Genomic DNA, 23,222 nt, shown 5'->3' on the forward strand with positions numbered 1-23,222 from the left:
TCAGCCCAAGCCAGCCAACACCCCCACACCTCCTCGGCCCCAGGGCCAGCCCAGCCCCTCCATTGTTGTCCAGCAGCCCCCGGCTGTGTATGGTCAGACAGTGTGCTTTCCCCAGATGTACCCCCTCACACCAGTCAGCCCTGGTGTACAGGTGAGACAAACAGGCAGATTTCCATATGATACATAACATGCAAGCAAAACTGCTGAAATGTCCAAGTAAGAGAAATTTGTGGGCACTTCTTTCTTTTCTTTCTTTCTTTCTTTGTTTCTTTTTTCTTTTTCATCTAGGAGTATGTCATCCTTTACTTGTGTGTGTGTGTGTGTGTTGGGTTTTCTCTAGACACAAGCAGCAAGCCTTCTGTCATGCTTCTTTCCTGTTTTCCTCTGTGAGACTCCATTAGTAGACAGGCCCTATCCACTATATGTTATCCTCTGGTTATTCTCCACGCCCCCACCCCTGTCAGGTCAAAGGAGACTGTGTCTGACTTAATGATACATTTTTCTTCTGCATCTGTTAATTAAACTGAATAATATATTGTTTAAGGTTCAGGCTTTGATTGTAAACTTCTCAATGAAAAATACATTTTAACCAGGATGTTTATTCAACTTTTTTAGAAGGTGCCAAGTATCATATTGAGCAACCTGAAATCATATATCAAACATTTATGATGAAATTGACATTTTTGTAATTGTAAATCGGTGTTTTATTCCTATGTTGCTTTAAGAATTACTTGGTGATCCAACATCAGTAACATGCATAAAAAAAAAATCTTGGGTGACAAACTTAAGAATGGTTCTTTCTTTTCTTTTTCTCCCTGTTCCCCCCCCCCCTCTCGCTCTTTCTCTCTCCATTAGAAAAGCATAATCTGGAAGGTTTGTGAAAATTTTTGCTAAGATTTCTTTTCTTTTCTTTTTTTCTTCAAGTTTTTCAACCCAATCAGTCCTGAGATGTTTTGCTTGCCTGATGAATTAATGCCCATCAGATGTTGGTTTGCCAACTTCTTATAGCAATTCCTTTACACTGCCATCATGGGTGGGGCATCTAACTTTATCCTAGTTTTGCTGCCATACCACACTGATTACTGTTTCCACCTAAAGCAGGATTTCAAGCCAATTTTTTTAATTTAAATTGTATAATTCATTATGCGAAGCAGAGTCCCTCACTGACAAGATGTCAGTGTTGTTTATTTGATTGGTTGATGCAAATGCATGATGCATATTGATAGACATTAAGAATGAAAAATTTCAAAGTGTTTTGGTTGAAGTCCCTGTTATTTCAGCCCAGGGATAGACAATTATGGAGAATGCATGTAGTTTCAGCTGACAGATCAGTCCAGCCGCACACTCGTATCCGAGTCTTTGGCCAAATCACAGCCAAAAGTTTAATTCTTTTTTTCTGAAGTTAATGGCAAGGCTGCATATATGTTTCTTAAATGTGAAATGTGTGCATGGCTTTGGGAATCACTTCAGTGATATTTAGATATTTCTCATGTTTATTTCTTATTATGGTGGTTTCCTCCTTCTAGTCTCCAGCTATGTACCACGTTCAGATGCCTCATATGACGGTCAGCCAGTCCAAACCCTACAGACCAGGTAAAGGTGAGAAAAACCAATTCCCTCTCTCTCTCTTTGTAGGTCACACACTCAATCAATCCTCTGCTGTTCTCACTTTTCCTTCCTCTTGGCACTCTTGTTTTCTCTCTTGCATCCGTTGGTCACTCTTTCTGTTTCTTGCCCGTTCTCTAGAGTTTACTAGATTGCTACAAGTAAAATAGCTCACCTCCTTTCAGATACTGGTATGCTTCCTCACCTCCACCATGATCGTGTGCTGTTAAAAAAACAAACTCATCTTTGCCTCTGTTCTTTGGCATCTCCTTGTGTGATCCTTAGTACCCAACATGCCCCAGCAGAGGTCAGACCAGCACCACCCCCCAGGCACACCTACCATGATGCATCCGGCAACAGCAGCACCGCCCATTGTAGCACCAAGCCCTGCCTACTCTGCTCAGTACTTCACTTGCAGCCCACAGCAGTTCACTAGTCAGCCCCTGGTCCAGCAAATGCCACATTACCAGTCGCAGGTAATCCATGACATCAGTGTTAGTAACACCACTAATTATGTCAACAGTTGACCTATCGGCCACTGGCCTACCAGACACTTTCCGGTCAGTTTACTATTACAGTTCCTATGGTGCCAGTACAAAGAGCCAGTATCTCAAATTTGAAAGTTGTACGCCATTTTCTGCTATTTGTTTGACAGATGCCTTAGGTCAGTGATACCCAATCATGTGCCATGGAGAATTGTGTAAACGGGCTTTCATTCAAGTCCATCTTTATACCAGCTGATTTCAAAAATTACCACACCTCCAATCAAACGGGAGGACCAGAGTCCTGCACGAGTTTGTCTTTGGATATCCATTCCCGCCCCGATCCAGCACCATGCAAAACCATGCCCACCCTGCTACGTGTAGTTTTAATCAATTTATTCCCACAAACCTGCCGACATATTAATTCACTACCTGCTGCCTGACCTGAAAGTATGCACACATATGGTAGACTGCAAACTGGATGAGCCATGTTTTTCAAAAGAGCAGAGATGTAAAGTTCGGATACCACTAGTGATGACAGCCGCTTACTTTAATGCCCAACAGAGAGTTCTGTCGAGTTCAGTTTCCAAACTTTTGCCATTATGCTGAGTGGAGGAACAAACCAGACGTTGATTTCCTGACTCAACATGCTACATGCTAGGTGGCTGATCAATTTGACGGAGGTGCACCCAGTTTTATATAATAAAAGAAATAAAGAGTACCAAGGAAAAAGTTGAGAAAAGAGACATGATGCTTAGAGAGCTATCAGTTCCAAATTAAACTTCCTCCTACCTTTTTTTTCATCTCAAGCATATTAGCGAGATTGCCGTAGCTCTCCTTTGATTGTCATCCATGTTTTTTTTGGGGTTTTTTTTTTTTTTGCCTGACTCTAAAAGCGAGGCTGTCCCCATGGCAACATGTACAGAGCTGCATGCCGCCATCAGCTGTGTACCATTGCAGTTGACTCCAATTCCTCAATGTGGCACATTATGACAGTTTTTCAACACCAACATGAAAATGCCACATAAGGCTTACATTATTTCCAGTGAGGGCATTGGTAAATTTTTGTTCAACCAAAGAATAGAATGTGCTCACTGCTGCTCTTATGTGTGAGATGAATGTGATTGATGGATTTGGTTTTATTTGGTTTTGTACAAAAAGGGGACTGAAAGACTAGAAATAATGTCGAAAATGATTTTAGTTACTGCAAACTATTATTGCCCACATCCAACCCACATGTCTTTTTTTTTCTTTTTTTTTTTTTGCCCTGCATCCGTACTTGCAAATTTAACCAAAACAAAAATGTGCCCATTAGCCAGATATTTTGCAGACAACCTATCAAGCCCCCACAGGTATTCGACCTGATTCAGGGCTCTGGGGACATGAAATTAGCTAATATAAAGTTGGGTTGATATGAAAACCTGCATACACACGGATCTCCATGGTATATGACTTAGTACCACTGCCTTAGATCTCTTACTTTCACTGTCCTGACATGCTTTGAATGTAAACGGTCTGGCAGAATCAGGGCCACTGTGTAAACTCTGTAGAGCTACACTGCAGGAACAAACATAATGCCCCATTTCAAGTCATACATAGAGATTGCTACACATGCAGTCGCAATCACTCACTCATTCAAACTTTTGTTTCTCATTTGTTTTCCTCCCAGGCACAGCATGTGTTCAGTTCAGTCATGCAGGGCAGTGCCAGAATGATGGCCCCTCCCACACATGGTCAACCCAGCCTTGTCTCCACTTCCACTACGCAGTACCCAGAGCAGACACACACCATGTATGGTATGTCACCAAACCTGTGTGTTTGTGTGCACACGAGTACATGCACATGTTGTGGTTATTTTGTTGTTGGTCTACTCTACTGCCATACAATACACACTGTTAATGAGTGATACAGCTTTTCAAGTTGTCCAAAAATTAACAGGCAAAATGTGTTCATATTTGTGTGTATCAGCTTTAGTGGTTCTTTAAAAAAAAAAAAATCTAACTGAACGGTTTCTACACTTCTGTGTTCTGGCTTTAAGTGTCGCCAGGGCCAATGCCCCAGCAGTATCCCCACCACAGCGCGACGCTACATGCTCACCCACAGCACCCCCAACCCTCAGCCACTCCCACGGGCCAAGCCCAGCAAGGTGCCCCACCGCAGCATGGAGGTCCCCCTAGCCACCCGGCCCCGAGCCCAGTCCAGCACCCCCAGCATCCGCAGGCTGCAGCAGGTGAATATCTTAATGATCCCTCTAACGGCCTCACCAAAAACTTTGAAAATCTCAAAAAACTCACAAGCAAATGGTTGTGTCACAGAGGAAAAAAAAATAGTTGCCCAAAAAAAATGGCATAGGTGTACGTTCTTCCCTTAAATACTCACTTTGTGAGGGTCCGTGGTGGTGTAGCGGTCTAAGCATCAGCTTTGTGTCGATGCAGTTGCCCACTGGGGACTGGGGTTCACGCCCCGGTCTTGTCAGATCCGACTATGGCCGGACTCGGGTGAAGCAGCAATAATTGGCAACGCTGTCTTTGGGGGGGAGTCAGCTTGTGTTCGTCACATGAATGCATCTCTGTGTGTGTCAGAATAGCAGTGGTTCGGCCTGGATTCGCCTTGTCACAAAAGTGGCGAGGCGTCTCCTTCGAGACTGCCGGCCGGAGAGATGCAGTTGGCGAACGCATGCAGTGCGAGGGTGGGTGTTTGAACTAAAATAGGGATCGATTGGCCACTAAATTGGGAGAAAGAAGGGAAAAATCAGAAATAAATTTTTAAAAAAATACTTTGTCATTTGGACAGTGCCTGCTGCAGATCCTTATGTATCACTTTAGCGATAGCGTTGGAATGGATAATTGAATGCCCTATTAAAGCCTCAAGTAAAAGCTTAAAAATTACTGCAGATGAGATTCTACAACAGTTTGTTTTGTGGTAAGTATATACAGCTAATGTACCTTAGCACACACATTTGTTTTTGTATACCTTTTTCTGCCTCTGTGTAGTTGCACGTGTTTGTTTAATTGCTCTCCTTGTGTGTGCGTGTGTGCTTTGTTAATGTGGACACAGCGGCGGCAGCAGCCCAGGCCCTCCACCTGGCCAATCAGCCTCCTCAGCAGCAGATGTACTCAGCCCTGGCCCCCACGCCCCCATCCATGACCCCCGGACCCAACCCACAGTCTCCCCAGGCCTCTTTCCCCTCTGCCCAGCAGACAGTCTATATCCACCCCCAGCAAGTGCAGCACGGTTACAACCCCAGCCACATGGCACATGTGCAACAGGTAGGTCACACCCCAATGGTCAGTCCCTTCTTGTAGATTTTTTGTAGATTTAGGTTGCGGGGGAAATTTTTCCACTGAAACCCAATTTGTTCATTTGTAATTCGGAATTTTTGGGGGTAGACTAGGTGGGCAATATAGCCAGTAAATTTAACTTCATTGTATTAATTTTTTACAGCTGTACAAGATGACAGCAGCAAACTAAATGTAAAGGCAGTATTAACTTTTGTAATATATAGAGGGATTCCAACCATACAAGTAAAAAACAATTAATATTGTATTAGTAATTGTTTTAATAAACGCAATCTCTTGATGTAGTACACTACTTGAGAGAAAAAAAATGGTGCACATGCATTGGGAACCATTGACTATATTTACTCTGATATTAACCTGATTAAGACATGACCATGTAAACAGCGTTTTCTGATTTCCATTGCCTGAATGAAGTCTTAACCAGACTGAGCTTAATTCTAATCAAAACATGGCGTATTCTCATATTAGTTGGGTTATTAATAGGGCAATCCCGAATACCTATTTTTGGGCTTCTAATATTTGACAACAAGTATTCGAAGCTTCGCCATGACGGGGGGGGGGGGATTACAGCCAATAAAAACTAAATTGCTCATATGTTTGCTGTCACTGCGTTTTGGGGGTCATCTTCACAAATTTTGAAGTTATTCCAGACGCATGACTTTTTAGACATCTTGCCAAACTAGCTGTAAGTCACATCCTATGATGTTGCATTGGGTGTAGAAGAGAGGAGAGCTAGCATGCTGCATTCACGGGGGCACTGGATGTCATTATTGTGGATGAGAGCAGGATGGTAAAATCAGATGACACCGGATGGCGACAATGGCAGACGGCACTGTCATCCAAAGTTAAAATAGTTAGGTTGCTGTTTTTTATTCCTACACAAAGTAAAACACTATTAATGTGGTGTGTGTGTGTGGGGGGGGGGATGTGAGTATCATTGAATATAATTATATAAAACAAACACAAAATAATTTTCCATCCATCCATCCATTATCCAAACCATTTATCCTGCTCTCAGGGTCGCGAGGATGCTGGAGCCTATCCCAGCAGGCAAAATATAAAATAATTTTGTAGAATATAATTTTTTTTTCTGCAAACAATACAACATCACTATAGCAACCTATCGTCCCATACTGTTTTTTGCCATCCTACCGGCTCTGTTGTTGTCTCAATTACCATGGCAACGATCGAAAGGTTCGAAGCATTTGGGTCAGCCCTATTTATTAAAGGGCTGTTTTGTCATATAAACACTTAAATCATTCTCAGATGGTCAATCAGTGTTTTCACCGCATTTTGTGATACTTGCTGCCAATGAGAAACTGATGAGGTTTTGTACTTCATGTTAAACCAAACCTTTGCAAAAAAATATACAAACTTCTTGACAGTTTATGTGTGCACACAATGTTTTTGCAAAAACGCTGTGCTCACCTCAGCTGCCCAGCTTGTAAGATACAGTTGCAGTGGTCATGCAAATCTCTAGTGAAGCAGGTGCTTGCGCAATGACATCTTCAGGACACAGGGCTTGCTCCATCATAAAGCACAACTTCATGAAGTATCATTGGGACATGCAGAAATTCTCTCTCCGTTCGCAATCAGCATATTCTTTTAGAACAGCCCTCTTCCACCAGTCCTTACTGCACTCTCATCCAGTATCTTTGTGTTGTACAGGTGTCTTCAGCGATATCGCGCCGACAATCAATATTGCACAAACCTTCTGTAGTAGCTGTAAATGGTGCAGTCTATTCTCTTGTATAGCCATAAAAAGGAGGATTTCAAACACAATAATGTACAGTATTTACATGAGAATAGCCACAAGGGTATACCAAGCATTATTAACTTGTTTTAAAATAGGAGGGGAAAATGTACTTTGGGACACCCATCTGCTGTGTATGAGGAATATGTTACCATATAGTCCTTAATTCATGTAAAAGGCCTGATCAGTTTATTGTCTTATTTGGAATTTTGAATAAGGACGTTAATGGGTTGTTGTGTGCATGTAACCATAGTGATCGTATAAAATACCCAAGGCTCAGCGTTTTCAGTTTTTACCGATTTTCACTGAACAATACCCATATTTTTAAACGGATTTTCTCCTGGATTTTATGTTTTCACACAGCCAAAAGTTGTTCCTGTTTGTGTGAGGTTATGTAACAGTGTCCTCTTGTGGTGAAATTCGGCATGCTGGATGGCTTTGAAAAATAAAAACCGAAAACGCTGAGCCTTGAAAATACCCTACAGGATTTTGATTACTAGGATATGGATCCTGAGTTGTTACTACTTGTGAGACAAAGCTATGTTCAACTCAACCATGTAAAATGCCTCTTAGGCAAGCCAGCATCTTCTTAAATATAGCAATATTGGCCATTGTAGAGTGACTTTGGGCAATTGCATTTCATAATTTGTGTCAAGAAGGGGCTGCTGTACCCTTTTATAATCCCCTGAATTCGGCCCCTTGTCACAGCCTTATACAGTATCTGTTTAGGCTTGTCACCCTGTGCACATATTCATCAAATGTCTACTAACTAGTCACTTTTCTCTTGTCTCTCTTCTCCCTTGTGCCCTCTGTATTGCTCCCATTTTCACACATCTTGTCTCACACTTTCAACTTGTCCATCTCTCTCACATACACACACTCACATCCTCTCCCAAACAGGCTCATATGCAATCTGGCATCGTGCCATCACACCATGCAACCCCCACCCACCCCCCGATGATGCTGATGGCAACCCAGGGTCCGCCAGGTGGGCCCCAGCCCCCCATGCCTCCAACCGCCCTCAATCCCATCCCTGTCTCTTCCACCACGCACTTCTCCTACCTGACACACTCACAAGGTACGCTCCATTTACAAACCGGCACACTCCTTCAGATGGGGGTTGGAATTTTTTTTTACTTATCTATTACTCAAAACAGTGTATACGATGGAATAATAGTTCAAGTCACCTCAAGTCTAATTTCTTGGTTTGGCTCACAGTTTAGCCGTAGAAGCACTTTATGCCTGCACTTGTCTGTGCTATGCACTTTATGTCTGTTACTGCACTATAATGTATGTATTTTATGTGGCAGCCTTTATGTCCAAGACAAATTTCCCTTGGGACAAATAAAGTAATCTTTAATCTTGAGAGGCCTTTACCAATCACATTATGTAGTTCATCATGGTCATTGCAAAATGAGGGCAGGATTTGTGAACATTAGAAGTGTGTACAGAGACAGCTATGCAGGACAGGCTCGCCAAATTTAACACAAATTTCATGTCCAGAATGTCTCATAGGTTGTCTGTTGCTGGTGAGCGTTACCATCCGATATATTTGCATATATTCACACATACAAGCCGGCAAATCAAAAGGTTTAAATGTTCCTAGTGTTGTCATTGCTCTTTCTCTGAAATGTCTGCAATTACGTTACAGGTTTTTTTTATTTATCTATTTATTTTTCCCTACAGTGCAACCTCACCATCAGCAGCAGCTGTAGATAGGGGGCGCCAGTGAACTGAGGGACCCCCCACTCTGCCTCGCGCTTGTCAGCCAGAGCCTTCACAACCTAAACCATGAAGAGAACCGACACCTCTCCTCTCTTTCTTCATCGACACCAGACATGTTGCACATCAGCTTCTCCGCTCCCTCCATCAGTCCATTCATCACTTCATCCCTCCCCTCATCCTGCACCCTCCTTACCCAGACCAGGCAATAAGAGAATGTCAACAGACTAATGCAGTGGTGCGCGTTTTAACGAGCAAATATTAACTGACAGGATTGCCCTTACTCTGCCCCCATTCACACAGACACCAAACACGTAGACAAAGACATACAGTGCATACACACATCCACACATACACTTTCAAAGGGTCCCAAATTAACTCGAGTCAGCTTGCCAACTAAGAAGCAAAAGAGAGAGTGAGAACAATGAATAAGTGAGAGCGAAAGAGGTGAATCAACTGGAACTTGTATTTTGTCTGCACCTTGTTATGAAAAAAAAAATCTTCCAACTTTTTAGACAGTATTAATTTTACTGTTTAACTTTTGCTGCTGCTGCTATGTGCTGCGTTTGTTTCAAGACTAAATGACAGGTTTCTAACCAAACTAAAAACCATGACGAGAAGCTTCCTGTGAATTAACAAACACATTTTGGCAGCCCGGAGACAGGAGGAACGCTATTTATGACATTATGATGGCTGAGGTGATCAGATCCCACTTCTCACCTGACCATTATGTAACTTTTAAGTTAAAAAAAAAAGAAACTTTTACTTTGTAGATAATATAAATAATTTAAAAAATGAGCAAAAAAATTTAAAAACAATAAAAAAGTTTTAAAAACTGGACGACTGTGTTTGTGTGGTCCCTGGATCAGTGTAGAAATGGGATATCTCTATAAAGCCTTACCGTTTACACAAAAAGATGAATTCTTTGAGCGACCACAACGACGCGCATATTATGTTGATCCTTTACTTTGGCTTATACGAATACATTAGAGTTGGGTTTCATCCTAGTTGCTTATCTGTCGAGATTTAGTGGGATGCCCTGCTTGAGGAACAGGCTTCGTTTAAAACTGGCCAAATCGAAAATGCCTCTCAGTTATTTACCGATTTTCAGCAAAAAAAAAAAATGTAGAAATTGTCCTGTCTAGAAAGTTGCCTTGAGTGGGAGATGAGGCCAATACAAGTCCAGCATTTGATTTCCAGTCATGTGGGATTTTATTCTCAGCTGACCTGCATACCTACAAGATGATACGTAGACTTAAGATAAAAGAGGTAGGAAGGGTAATCTTGTCTGTGAACCCAGTAAAGTCATCCAAAACAACGGATGAGGGCTTAATACATCATGCATTAGAAGTGACCTATATCTCAACCTTAAAATTAAAGTGTTACTTCACATTACAAACCTATCATTTGAGCAATGGGTATTTTGTATTGGTCTGACAGAGGGTCTCTGTGTTTTTTGGCTTGCACCCTAGAGAACTGTACCACAAAAAAATGCTTTGTAAATAAGGACTTGGGTGCACCCTTGAGTTTCATCAGACTCCAGTGAATACACACAAACCATGATCATGAATCATTTTTAGGTTAGCTTTATTTTACAAAATGTCAAATATACAGTTGAGATTGATATACATATATGTATGTATGTATGTATGTATGTATGTGTGTGTGTATATATATATATATATATATATATACACACACACACATATATGTATGTATATACATATATACATGTATATACATATATATAAAATATAATTTAAAACGCTTATAACGGTGGGATGTGAACACAAACGATGAGAGATGTATAGGCTTTGTTGGCATTGGGGGAAGGTTGAACTGGAATGTTTACAGTGCTATATAACAAACAGAATAAACAGTATTGAGGACACATTACATTCATCAGCAACACAACTGAAACAAACGTTTGGAAACAAGAAGGTGAAGCCGGGAGACGGGAAAGGCAGATTGAAAGCGTGGAGGTCAATACCTGAGGTACATTTTGGGGAGGGGGGGGGTTCAATATAAAACTAACCTGATTTTAAGTCAGAGCTTTGCTGAATTTGGAGTGAGCAATAATGTCCAGAAATCATGAGCAATTTAGCGTTACAAAATGTTTATAGGCTTTGCAGTTAACCCGATCCTTGAGCTCTTTTCCATCAAGAAACGTCAAGTTGTTGCCCTTCGACCCATGAGCGAATGCAGAGCCTGAGAACTCAGAAACACAAGCGACTTTGTTCCCAGCGTGCCGAAGATAAGGGATATAAGGCATGGGGCAATCTCTCAGATATTGCACTACAAGTTCTGCACCGCATCGCACCCTGAGCTTTTTTTTTTCTTTTTTTTTAAAGGGGAAAAGCAACAGCAGCTCTGGCAAAGGCACAGTCGTTCTCCCCCAACCACTGGAGGAGGAGGGGGGACTGATAGTCGATATAGCTAATGTTACCGTTGCTTTCCTTTTGCGAAATGGAAGAATCGAACAGATCTAAAGGTGGTTAAGGCAAGTTTAGACTCAGGCACATAAAGGGAAGGAAGACCAACCGTACTTCTGCTGAAAACTCTCATCCTTGCCCCCCCCCCACCCACACACACACACACACACACACTAAAAACTCTTGAACAATGTCTGTCCGAATTATGACACTTAACAGATAAATGACAATTAAATGACAACCATTGTAAAATATTCCTATCATTAGACTAGATGGATTTATTAGGGAATAAGAGAAGCAATCACAGTGGCTTTACCCTTGTTATATATGATATAGAATATAGAAACTCGACCTGCTTTTGTGCTTTTCTTTAAAAACAGGACACTACAATTGTGAGAGGATAAAGTAACAACAAGAGGACTACATTAACTATGTTTATTGAGGGTAGAGTTGGTCGTTTTACTGCTAGATTAGTGTTAAGCACAGACGGAGCAGTCACAGAGGAGAACAGGCGAGTCGGGCACTAGTTTTTGCTGCCATTTCCCAAAAGCATCCCGTCACCATTCGCGTCTGCAAAAGTCGAACCGATGCCCTGATTTGCGCGGGTGCTGCGGACCAGATTTGCGATCTCTCAAAAGTGACCGCTTCTGTTGTGGTTACCATCGAAAAAGGCCCTGCTCTTAGGTGGCATAAAAACTGCGTCCTCAGATGCTTTGGAGAAACCCAGCCCTAGTGTTGAAAGATGACACAGCGCACGCGAGGTTCTGCTCAAGCGTTGAAAGCCTCCCCTTTCAATCTAGACTTGAAAGGACAGACTGACTTTGGCGTAAAGGCCGCTCAGTATACACAATGAGCGTTGCTTTTTCCATTCCTCCCCCCTTGTCTTTGCCGGGGTTGCGTTGTCCACAGACGTTGGTTTGCTTGATGTATTCACTTGGCGATAACCCGGTCGATTTAGAAGACGATAAATGTAACTGAACATGGTCGCTTCAAAATCCTAATGCTCGTTTCAGGTTTATGAGCTGAATGGAAGCGCTATGGACCAGCGGTCCTCGATCTCTTTGGTACCGAGCCACCTGAGGTACTGGAAGACTTTCAAAGCACAACCACATTAGTGGCTGCTCGTGTGACCGTACAGAAAGGCCGGCAAACAGAGCTGTTGGACGACGCCCAAATTGCATAGAGGGCCAAAGTGTGATCAAACTTTTACTGTTAGAAGTGACTTTCTTCTTTTTATCCATTACATTTTATCCATTACATACATGGGCAGCGCGGTGGTTAGCGCCGTCGCCTCCCAGCAGGAAGGTCCTGGGTTCGAACCCCGGGGTTGTCCAACCTTGGGGGTCATCCCAGGTCGTCCTCTGTGTGGAGTTTGCATGTTCTCCCTGTGTCTCCGGTGGGTTTTCTCCGGGTGCTCCGGTTTCCCCCACCATCAAAAAGACATGCATGTTAGGGTTAATACTCCTGTCTGCGCCCCTGACCGAGGCATGGCGAGACGAACTGGAGTTGGTCCCCGGGTGCTGCACGGCGGCTGCCCACTGCTCCTAGCTACACAGCTAGGATGGGTTAAACGCAGAGAAGAATTTCCCCACGGGGATCAATCTAAAAAAATGTTGTTTAATGTCACAAGGCACATCTTGGCATCTGCAGTGCACCGCTGTTTGGGCCACAGGGTTCGACCGTAACCACTGTAATGGTCGCATCACCTCTATGGATATGTTTATCTAAAGAAAAAAAAAATCATCCAGCCACTGCTACACATGTAAAAAAGTTGTTATCAAAGTATCTATCCATGGTTGTCTCCTGATTGTTGTGGTAAAAAAAAGACTTCACACCAAGACGGAAGTGAAAGGTAATGGTGTAAGTCTACAATGTCGACCTGGACATGTGAAGGCTGCACCTAGAAATCAAGATGGATTTTGTGATTCTCCTGGCAGGGTGTACTCTGGTCTGTGTCTCTTTGCCTTTTTAGGAGTTGCGTCAACACAACATCACTTGCCCTGTCTGTTTAAGAGTTTACTGTTAGGTTAACAAACCTGTGGAAAAAAAAAGGTTGTAAAACTTTTCAGACCTGAATTTGACACTCCAAACCCTTCGGCCCCCGCTTTTTTTCTGACATCCACAGAAGTAGGAAGGATCAGGATAAGATGAGGTAAATGACATTACTGACGGTTTCAAAATATCTGATCTAGATTTAAGTAATATTTCACCTTGGTCTGTAGAGTACACCTATCAGCCATAACACTAAAACCTACAATGGCACCAGTCAAGGGGTGGGATATATTAGGCAGCAAGTGAACAGTCAGTTCTTGAAGTTGATGTGTTGGAAGCAGGAAAAATTGGCAAGAATAAGGATCTGAGCGACTTTGGCAAGGGCCAAATTGTGAAGGCTAGATGACTGGGTCAGAGCATCTCCAAAACAGCAGGTCTTGTGAGGTGTTCCCGGTATGCAGTGGTCAGTACCTACCAAAAGTGGTCCATGGAAGGACAACCGGTGAACCGGTGACAGGTTCACGGGCACCAAAGGCTCACTGATGCGCATGGGGAGCGAAGGCTAGCCCGTCTGATTTGATCCCACAGAAGAGCTACTGTAGCTCAAACTGCTGAAAAAGTTAACGCTGGCTATAATAAACAGGTGTAGGAACACAGTGCATCAGAGCTTGCTGTGTATGGGACTGTGTAGCCACCGACCGGTCAGAGTGCCCAAGATGACCCATGTCCACTGCCGAAAGGGCCTACAATGGGCATGTGAGCGTCAGAACTGCACCTTGGAGCAGTGGAAGAAGGTGGCCTGGTCTGATGAATCACATTTTCTTTCACATCATGTGGACGGCCGGGTGCATGTGCGTTGTTTACCTGGGGGCAAGATGGCACCAGGATGCACTATGGGAAGAAGGCAAGCCAGCAGAGGCAGTGTGATGCTCTGGGCAATGTTCTGCTGGGAAACCTTGGGTCTTGGCACTAATATGGATGTTACTTTGACACGTACCACCTACTTAAACATTGTTGCAGACCAAGTACACCCCGTCATGGCAACGGTATTCCCTGATGGCCGTGGCCTCTTTCACCTGTTCAGGAATGGTTTGAGGAGCCTTACAAAGAATTCAAGGTGTTGCCTTGGCCTCCAAATTCCCCAGATCTCAATCTGATTATCTGTGCTGGAAAAACAAGTCCAATCCATGGAGGCCCCACCTCGCAACTTACAGGACTTAAAGGATCTGCTGCTAACGTCTTGGTGCCAGATACCAGAGGACACCTTCGGAGGTCTTGTGGAGTCCACGCCTAGATGGGTCAGAGCTGTTTTGGTGAGACGAGGGGAACCTACACAATATTAAGCAGTTGGTTTTAATGTTTTGGCTGATCGGTGTATGTGGATCTTAAAAACTAGAATATGACCTCCACCTACTCCACTCTCGTCTTGGGCTTGAGGCTTTCAAACTGGGAAGCGGCAGCGCTCAGGGTCTGTTTTCATTAAAGAATATCAGCAATAAACTGATGTGTCTTCTGACCTTTTCCTGCTTCTGCAATTCCCCAGCCACACACCACTAACAGCCATGACAGTATGTTATCTTGGCTAGACCTTACTTGTGAAGGCTGATCTAGTATCAGTCTATGTTGTTCTTCTTTTCTTTGTAATTATTTTTCATGGTATATTTAACTTTATTAGACAGTGACAGTGAAAGGCAGACAGGAAATGGGGACAGAGAGAGTGAGAGAGAGAGAGAGAGAGAGAGAGAGAGAGAGAGAGAGTGAGCGAGCGAGCGAGCGAGCGAGCGAGAGAGAGAGAGAGAGAGAGAGAGAGAGAGAGAGAGAGAGAGAGAGAGAGAGAGAGAGAGAGAGGGGAGAGGGAGGGAGGGAGGGGGAGAGGTATAACATACACAACGATTGCTGGCTGGAATCAAACCGGCGACGGTTGCGACCATATGGCCACGCGGTACGTACGCATTGTAACCATTCGGCTACGGAGGCGCCCCAGTCTGTGTTGTTCTTCTTAAATGCTGAAGCAAAGCTATGGATTGGCAGAAGCAATGCTGAATCAGTCTCAAGGAGCACCACAGAGACCTGATCCTAGTTTTCCCTACTTTTTTGGTTTTCTTCCATGTTCCTATGGAAGAAAAAAAAATCTGTGTATAGATATATACACATTGTTTCCAAAGCATACTAAAAGCACGGAGCGCATTTTAAATACATGAAAATGTGCAATCAGAGGATTATCTTAGAAACACTTCATAAGAATACTGCCACTCTAGAACGGAGTGCGTTTATATTTGTGTCTGTACAGGAAGAAAAGTGGGAGATCGGGACCCATGAACAGTCCCGTGTGTGAAAATGAAGAAGAGGACAGAGGTCTGCCTCCCTCCCTCCCCCGGGGAAGAACAGCAGACAGTGGGCAAAATAGCATTTAAATATCTTTCAAACGTCTGACAGGAGCATTTGATTTACTTCATTTCAGAAGAAGTGCTTTCTTCACTGTTGTTTCAGTTCAAGTGCCCAGGATGAAAAATCAAATGCTCCAGCAGAAGTTCAGCGTGTTTTTAAGGAAATCTGAAAAATACACTCGGCCCAGGGCTGGAGCAAAACTACGTCCGTGGCCCTCTCCCGTGCTGAGAATAATCATCACGCTCAACACTGTTTTATATCCCCCCCCCCCCCCCAAAAAAAAATACATTCACTGTGGTCACTCAGGGTGGAGGATGTGGAAGTATGACACCGGCAAACACACACTCAGCAATGGCTGCGCGGGCGTGCATGGGCACCTTTAGTCATACACACAACTGCGTGTTCGTCAGACCGAAGACTTGTACGCTCAACAAGCTCAAAAGCTGTGATAATGATCACTGTCATTGGCATCATGTGCTCACCTGCAGTGATTCTCTCGCTCTCTCTCACACACTCACACACACATATTTATATATAAAATGGCATGGGGATGAAATTCAAAACACACCCCTGTGTTTGTATTATGTGTATGATTTTGTGAGAGTGTGTGATTGTCCTTTGTCACAGGTGATGGTAGGTGGCGTGTAAGCCCGGCAGGTCAGAGGAACATGTACTGGTTGTCTATGGCCCGCTTTCGCCCTCGGTCAGGCTCCAGTTCATAGTCCGACTCCCTCTGAGGGAGGAGAGGAGGGTGGGGGCTGGGGTGGCGTAGGAGGGGCCTCCTCCCCACCGACTCACTTCGCCGCAAAGGCATGGGAGCTGACGTTGGCGGGTTGGAGCGGGGCGGTGGGTGGTGTCCTGGCTGAGAGATGGGGCCTGGATGGGAAGTGGTGGCACTGTTGGTGGTGGTGGTGGTGGAGGAGGAGGAGGAGGAGGAGGAGGAAGGGAGTGAACTGGAGCAGCTAGCCAGGCTGCAATGAGCCAAGCTGGGCTCGGAGCTCCAGCGATGCAAGGAGAAGGGGACGAGGACGGCGCCAGAGAGCTGCCCTGAGAAAGAGAGAGGGAGAGATTAAAACCTAAGCTGCACATTTACCTTGTGATAAAACATGAAAATTAATATGCGTGTATAATAACATGCTATTGTTGCACTATAGTTACACAATAATGAATATAAATGGCATTATGAAAAGAAGTTGGAAAACTAGGATGCAACCCAGTTTTGAGTTGTGATTTTTTTGTCCTCCGCCAAACTACAATTCCGTCTAGCGAAGGGGAAAATCTGTGTATGTTTGCTGCACAACAAGCCATTAGACCTTCCGGTCTGAGACTCTATTTTTTATTCAATTTTTTTATGGCAAGTGGAACCTTGGTCTGGAAGATGTGATTTGCATACACGCTTCTTCAGGTTTCATCATCAATTTCATACATCACAGGTGTGACAGAGAGGCAGGACCAGGGTCATGTGACTACAATTAGTGTTGCGCAGTCAGGCTTCGATCGAAATCATCTAAAAAATAGCGTAAAAATCTTCAAGCCATGAGCTCTTTGCCACTTGCCTCATGAAAAAGATTAAAAACAGTCATTTCGGAGTTGAAGTTGGTCTCATGACACGGTCTGCGCCAAGCACACTTCTTCATGCGCTCGTGAGACGTGTTGGTGAGTGGCGGATATAAGAGCGGATAGCGAATTGAAGACCCTCACCTTGTGACGATGGGCTTGACCCCGCCACCACAAAGCTGGAAAGAGTGACGTCACAGGCAGCGCCGCACTCCAGCGGGATGGGGTAGAGGCGGAAGTGACTGAGCATGTCCATTACAGAGCGGAAACGCAGATGCTGCACCCTGCATTGGCCCCACTCTGTCAAGGAGAGGCGCAGGTGCTGGAGACGGAGAGAGAGACGTCAATTTTGTCACGCCAATAAAGCACATTGAAATACAGAGAGAGAGAGAGAGAGAGAGAGAGAGATGAAAAGACAGAGAAACTAGTCAGTCTTGTGTGGATCAATTCAGTTTGACTTTTGTCAAATATCAGAAAAACAAAACAAAAAAAGAGAGCAAGTAAGACAAAGATACAGATAGATATAGAAATGTCGTAAATATGGATCTCCGGAGCTGAGCCGAGACATTGGTATCACAGCCAATCGAAGCTTATTTTTAATTGATCGGTATTGGTTATACTAAGCTTGATCAATTTCCAATCCTTTGTTTTTTTGTCCCCCCCCCTTTTCTCCCCAATTATATCAAGCCAACTAGAAGAACCCCGCTACAATGTGGCGGTTTGGTTATCCACCCGTCTAAATCTCCCTCCTCTTCATCCTGCCAGCTAACCGCCTTCCCCCTGCCCCTAAACCCCCCCCCCACTCCGACTCCCTCCCCCCAAATGCTCAGAATCGTCTGAAATGCCGAGAAAAGTGGTTTTTAGCCATTTTTAGAAAATGCATATTTTGCATAATTATGCATAATTATGCATAATTATATTTTAATGTTCTGCTATTTTTCTGGTCCTCTCTGGAACAATACCTACCACTTCCAAAAAAAATGAGGATCATAAGTGCATTTTTGCAAAAATGCATATATTTTGCATAGTGCCAAAACATTTCCAAGTCCCAGAATTTTTTTTTTATATTGGTGAAAAAATCAAAGATGCTCAGAATCATCTGAAATGCCGAGAAAAGTGGTTTTTAGCCGTTTTTAGAAAAATGCATATTTTGCATATTTATAGACCGCTACGCTACCCGGGCTGATCCTTAGGTTTTTTTTCATCCTACTACGCTCGGTCTACGCCAGCCGTCATTGTGGTGCCGCTGAAGGCCTCATTGCGCTCTGTCCAGGCTTTGTAAACAACAAGCTGCTAAAATGTCCACGGCGTGGACCGTCTTTCAACCGGGAAATGAAAGCAGCCCAACAGACACTCGCAATGTCTGCAACACCGGTGCTGGGTGAGGCAGCAGTAAAGGCACGTAAAAAGAAACCATTCGAGGGGATACAAGTTAACGTCACTCTTTGGTATGGCTTTTCTCTTTGGTCAGTGCTGTTATTAATGTTACCCATAATCGCGTATATCTAAGCTAAATTAGACTGGTTCTGTTCACTATAATGTACTCAAAGTGTGCACCGTGCAGCTGTATTATGCAGGAAAATATAAATACCGCAATAGCAGAAAAGCAGATATTCAGATGACTGGACTGGGGGGGGGGGGACTAAATAAATCAATCAATCAATCAATCAGATCTGGACAAATGTAGTCATGAACCCTACTTTTGCCTTTCCCTGGTAGTTAAAGGTGAGCACGTAGTCTCCTCTGCGCGTCTCGCTCTGCCGAACCAGAAAGACTCCGTGGCCCTGCAGACCAGAGCTCTGTACCAGGTGGGCCGCCTTCACACGGGAGATGGGCCCGTGGAACCACGGGTAGGAACACAGGAAGTGATCGGTCTTATGGTATGCCTGCTCTGGCAGGGCAAAGGTCACCGACCCTAGAGGGGGTTTGGGGGTGAGAGGGAGGAAGAAAGGGACAGAGTAGTTTGTATTCGATTAAGGCTGAGGAAGAGGAGATGAGCAATACAGCTGGCGTTACTGTCACTCTGTGAAAGCCAGGATGTTTGAATCTGGGTTGAAAAGGCAATTAAACTGGAGGTTTAGGAAGGAGTTCTTCACAGCCCACATCTGAGACATCTTGGCCGGCAATCCATCTGTGTGCTTATACGACTGTGATAGTATTTACTTAGAAGTAACCCCCGTTGACCCCGTCCCACCACTCTACTCACCCTGACTTCCGGACTCGGAGCTTCCTCGGCGGCTGGCCGGGACAGAGCTCTCAGCCGGGGAGGAGAGGAGCTCCGGCTCCATGCTGCCAGACCTAACACGAGCACAACAAGCAGAACGGTTATCATTATGCACATGACCCTGTTGATGTTCGAGGGCAGCGGTTCTGGAGTTTTACTCAGAAACGACTTTATTAAGTTGCACTCTGAGATGTTGTCTACAGATAAGGTACTGCTGGTTTGAGATGGTGAGCCAGGCATGTGGGGTGACCCCCCCCCCCTCCTCCGACACGTTGTATCATTTCTAGATGACACTTAGTAGCGTTCAAAGCCTCCTAGCTATCAGTGGAAACAAAAACAGGATGTACGGAGTTCCCTTTGTATCTTTATTGTGCAATCAAATAGGACCGATATGAGAGCAAAACTTTGCCGCTGTAATCAAAGAATATTTCATCGAAAGCACAAAAAAAAAATAGTTTGGCAATCAAATATCACTTGAACTGAAAGGGGAATGATTTGGAATGCAAACAAACAGTTTGGAGGTTGTGGAGTTAGAAAACAACGAGACAGGAGACGTGAGAGTAGACGTAGTCGAGGTAGTTTACTAGCTCCAACTTAGCATGTCATACGTTCGACAACGACACTGAACCGTGAACCGGAAGCGGAAGTGCATTATTTGACCCCTCGCCTCTTCCCTTAAAGGTACACCGTCCTCTTAGGTGAATGTCTCTCGTTATATAGATGTGGGTCACCACACAGGCCCCCCCAGAATTCACCTACACAAAACAATGCAAAACAGCAAAAGTGCAAGTCATGAACATAAAGATAGACTCTACAACAGAATAAGTCAATGACATAGTGCAAAGTCACGGGGAAAACAGGTGACGAGTCGGGGGGCGGACCCTGCGGCCATAACGGCTGCGCTTCACAGGAGGGGAAACAGATGGGGTCGAAACTCGGGCCATAGGCGGGGCCGAAGCAGGAACAGAGGCAGGTGCCGGGGCCGACCTAGGAGGGCGCCCCCGCCGCGGGGGTAGGGCCAATTGCATTGGCTCCCCAATGTCCAAGTGAGCGGGCTTGAGACGGTCTATAGCGACCCGCTCCGGCCTGCCCCCCATGTCCACCACAAAGTTCTTATCCCCCGCCTCCAGGACGCGGAAGGGCCCGTCGTATGGGGGCTGCAGCGGGGACCGATGGCTGTCGTGCCTAATGAAGACGTACCTCGCCGATGGCAGATCCTTGGGGACGTAGGACCGGGGGAGGCAGTGTTGAGACATCGGAACGGGAGCAAAGGCACCGGCAGCGCTCCGGGACGCACTGAGGTGAGAGGCGGCCGACCAGGGAGCCGTAGCATCCGGAAGAAACTCCCCCGGAACCTGCAGGGGCTGGCCATACACCAGCTCAGCGGAGGTCTGGAGGTCTTCCTTCGGGGCCGAACGCAGGCCGAGCATGACCCACGGGAGCCGGTCCATCCAGTTGCAGCCAGTGAGGCTTTCCCGCAGAGCGGCTTTCATGTCCCGATGGAACCGCTCACAAAGTCCGTTGCTCTGCGGGTTGTACGCCGTAGTGCAGTGGATCTTCACCCCCAGGTGCTCAGCGACCGCCGTCCAGAGCTCCGAGGTAAACTGGGAGCCCCGGTCGCTCGTGATGTCACCAGGCGTGCCGAAACGGGCCACCCAGCAGCCGATGAACGCCCGCGCTACCTCTGCTGCCGTCGTGGAGGACAAGGGAATAGCCTCTGGCCACCTGGTGGCCCTGTCCACAATAGTGAGGAGGAACGTATAACCACGGGAGGGGGGCAGGCGACCCACCAGGTCAACATTGACGTGGTCAAACCGCCTCTCTGGAACCACTAACGGCGCCAAAGGGGCCTTGGTATGGCGGTGCACCTTGGCGCGTTGGCACGCCACACACGAGCCGGCCCAGGCTCTAACATCCTTACGGAGCCCAGGCCAAACGAACTTGACGCTCACCAGCTTGGTCGAGGCCTTCACTCCCGGGTGGGAAAGGCCGTGGACGGTGTCGAAAACTCGGCGCCGCCAGGAAGTAGGCACCAGGGGGCGCGGTTGACCGGTGGAGATGTCACAGAGGAGGGTGGTGTTGGCCGCGTCGAACGTCACGTCCTCCAGCCGTAGCGCCTTGGGGGTCGACCGGTAGTCTTGAACGGTCGCGTCCTTGGCTTGGTCCGCTGCCATAGCGGCGTAGTCGAGTCCCAAGTGAACGGCGTTAACAACCGCCCGTGAAAGGCAGTCGGCGACGAAGTTATCCTTGCCCGACACGTGTTGTATGTCCGTGGTAAACTCGGAAACCGCCGCGAGATGGCGCTGCTGACGCCCAGACCACGGTTCTGAGGTGTTGGCCGTAGAGAACGTCAGCGGTTTGTGGTCCACGAAAGCGGTGAACTGTCGGCCCTCCAATAGGAACCTAAAGTGTCTGGTTGCGAGGAAGAGACCCAGTAGTTCCCTATCAAAGGTGCTGTATTTGCGCTCGCTCTCACGGAGTTGTTTACTGAAGAACGCCAACGGCTGCCAGCCCCCCCCCCCCACCCACTGCTCACACACGGCCCCCACGGCGTAGTCGGAGGCATCCGTTGTAAGGGCTATGGGGGCGGCAGGCGACGGGTGAGCTAGCAGCGCAGCGTTGGCCAGCGCGGTCTTGGCGGCCACAAAAGCCTCGTCCATCCCCGAAGACCAGTCCAGCTCGTCCTTAGACTTCTTACCCCGCAGGGCCTCATACAGGGGACGCATGATGTGGGCGGCACGGGGCAGGAAACGGTTATAAAAGTTCACCATGCCCAGGAATTCCTGCAGCAACTGTACAGTGCAGGGGCGGGGGAACATGGTGACAGCCTCAACCCTGGCAGGGAGGGGAACGGCCCCCTGTGGAGTGATGTGGTGCCCGAGGAAGGTGATGGACGACTCCCCGAACTGACACTTAGCTGGGTTGATGATGAGGCCGTGTTCGCTGAGCCTGTCGAACAGCTGTCTGAGGTGCGTCATGTGTTCCTCCGCCGACGCGCTGGCCACGAGGATGTCGTCTAAGTACACAAACAAAAATGGCATGTCGCGGAGCACAGAATCCATAAGGCGCTGAAACGTCTGCGCCGCCCCTTTAAGGCCGAAAGGCATACGTAAAAACTCAAAGAGCCCAAAGGGTGTGATGACAGCCGTTTTTGGGACATCCAGTGGGTGGACCGGCACTTGGTGATACCCCCGCACTAAGTCGATTTTGGAATAGATGGCAGCGCCCGCCAGGTGGGTAGAGAAATCTTGTATGTGCGGTATGGGGTACCGGTCGGGGGTCGTGGCATTGTTTAGGCGACGGTAGTCCCCGCACGGGCGCCAACCCCCGTCGGCCTTAGTAACCATGTGAAGAGGGGAAGCCCACGGGCTGTCAGAATGGCGGACAATGCCGAGGCGCTCCATAGTCGAAAACTCCTCCCTGGCTATTGCGAGCTTGGCCGAGTCGAGGCGTCGGGCCCGGGCGTAAACTGGGGGGCCCACTGTGGTGATATGATGTTCCACGCCGTGCTTGGCCACCGCCGAGGAGAAGGTGGGTGTGGTGAGCTCGGGGAAATTGGCGAGCAGGCGTTGGTATGGATCCCCGGTGGAGAGTGTGTTAGCGAGGCACAGCGCTCCAGCCCCCCAAAGCGTGCAGGGGTATGACGCAAAAGAGACGGCATCAATCACGCGACAGTTTTTAACATCCACCAGCAGGTTGAAAGCACAGAGGAAATCCGCACCTAGGAGCGGGGTGGATACAGCAGCCATCACAAAGTCCCAGCCGAAA

At 46.3% G+C, this 23,222-nt stretch overlaps 2 protein-coding genes across 3 annotated transcripts in view; one reads left to right on the forward strand and one right to left on the reverse strand.

The window, feature by feature from the left end:
- Positions 1-9,699, forward strand: part of atxn2 (ataxin 2) — a 46,693-nt gene extending 36,994 nt beyond the window's left edge. The window contains exons 18-26 of one of the 2 annotated variants that reach the window (XM_056284734.1): positions 5-151; positions 856-873; positions 1,527-1,599; positions 1,891-2,081; positions 3,757-3,883; positions 4,126-4,317; positions 5,145-5,356; positions 8,040-8,217; positions 8,826-9,699. In XM_056284734.1, the coding sequence (XP_056140709.1) occupies positions 5-151; positions 856-873; positions 1,527-1,599; positions 1,891-2,081; positions 3,757-3,883; positions 4,126-4,317; positions 5,145-5,356; positions 8,040-8,217; positions 8,826-8,854 (1,167 nt within the window). In that variant the 3' untranslated portion in view covers positions 8,855-9,699. The remainder of the gene's footprint in view (positions 1-4; positions 152-855; positions 874-1,526; positions 1,600-1,890; positions 2,082-3,756; positions 3,884-4,125; positions 4,318-5,144; positions 5,357-8,039; positions 8,218-8,825) is intronic. The other variant, XM_056284743.1, reaches the window with a different exon arrangement.
- A 5,438-nt stretch (positions 9,700-15,137) lies between these two features.
- Positions 15,138-23,222, reverse strand: part of sh2b3 (SH2B adaptor protein 3) — a 99,962-nt gene continuing 91,877 nt past the window's right edge. The window contains exons 5-8 of the mRNA XM_056292549.1: positions 19,437-19,528; positions 18,931-19,145; positions 17,375-17,552; positions 15,138-16,720 (exon numbers count right to left, since the gene is read on the reverse strand). Coding sequence (XP_056148524.1) covers positions 16,332-16,720; positions 17,375-17,552; positions 18,931-19,145; positions 19,437-19,528 — 874 coding nt within the window. The 3' untranslated portion in view covers positions 15,138-16,331. The remainder of the gene's footprint in view (positions 16,721-17,374; positions 17,553-18,930; positions 19,146-19,436; positions 19,529-23,222) is intronic.

This window comes from Lampris incognitus, chromosome 1, assembly GCF_029633865.1.
Source record: "Lampris incognitus isolate fLamInc1 chromosome 1, fLamInc1.hap2, whole genome shotgun sequence".
NCBI classification, from domain to species: Eukaryota; Metazoa; Chordata; class Actinopteri; order Lampriformes; family Lampridae; genus Lampris; species Lampris incognitus.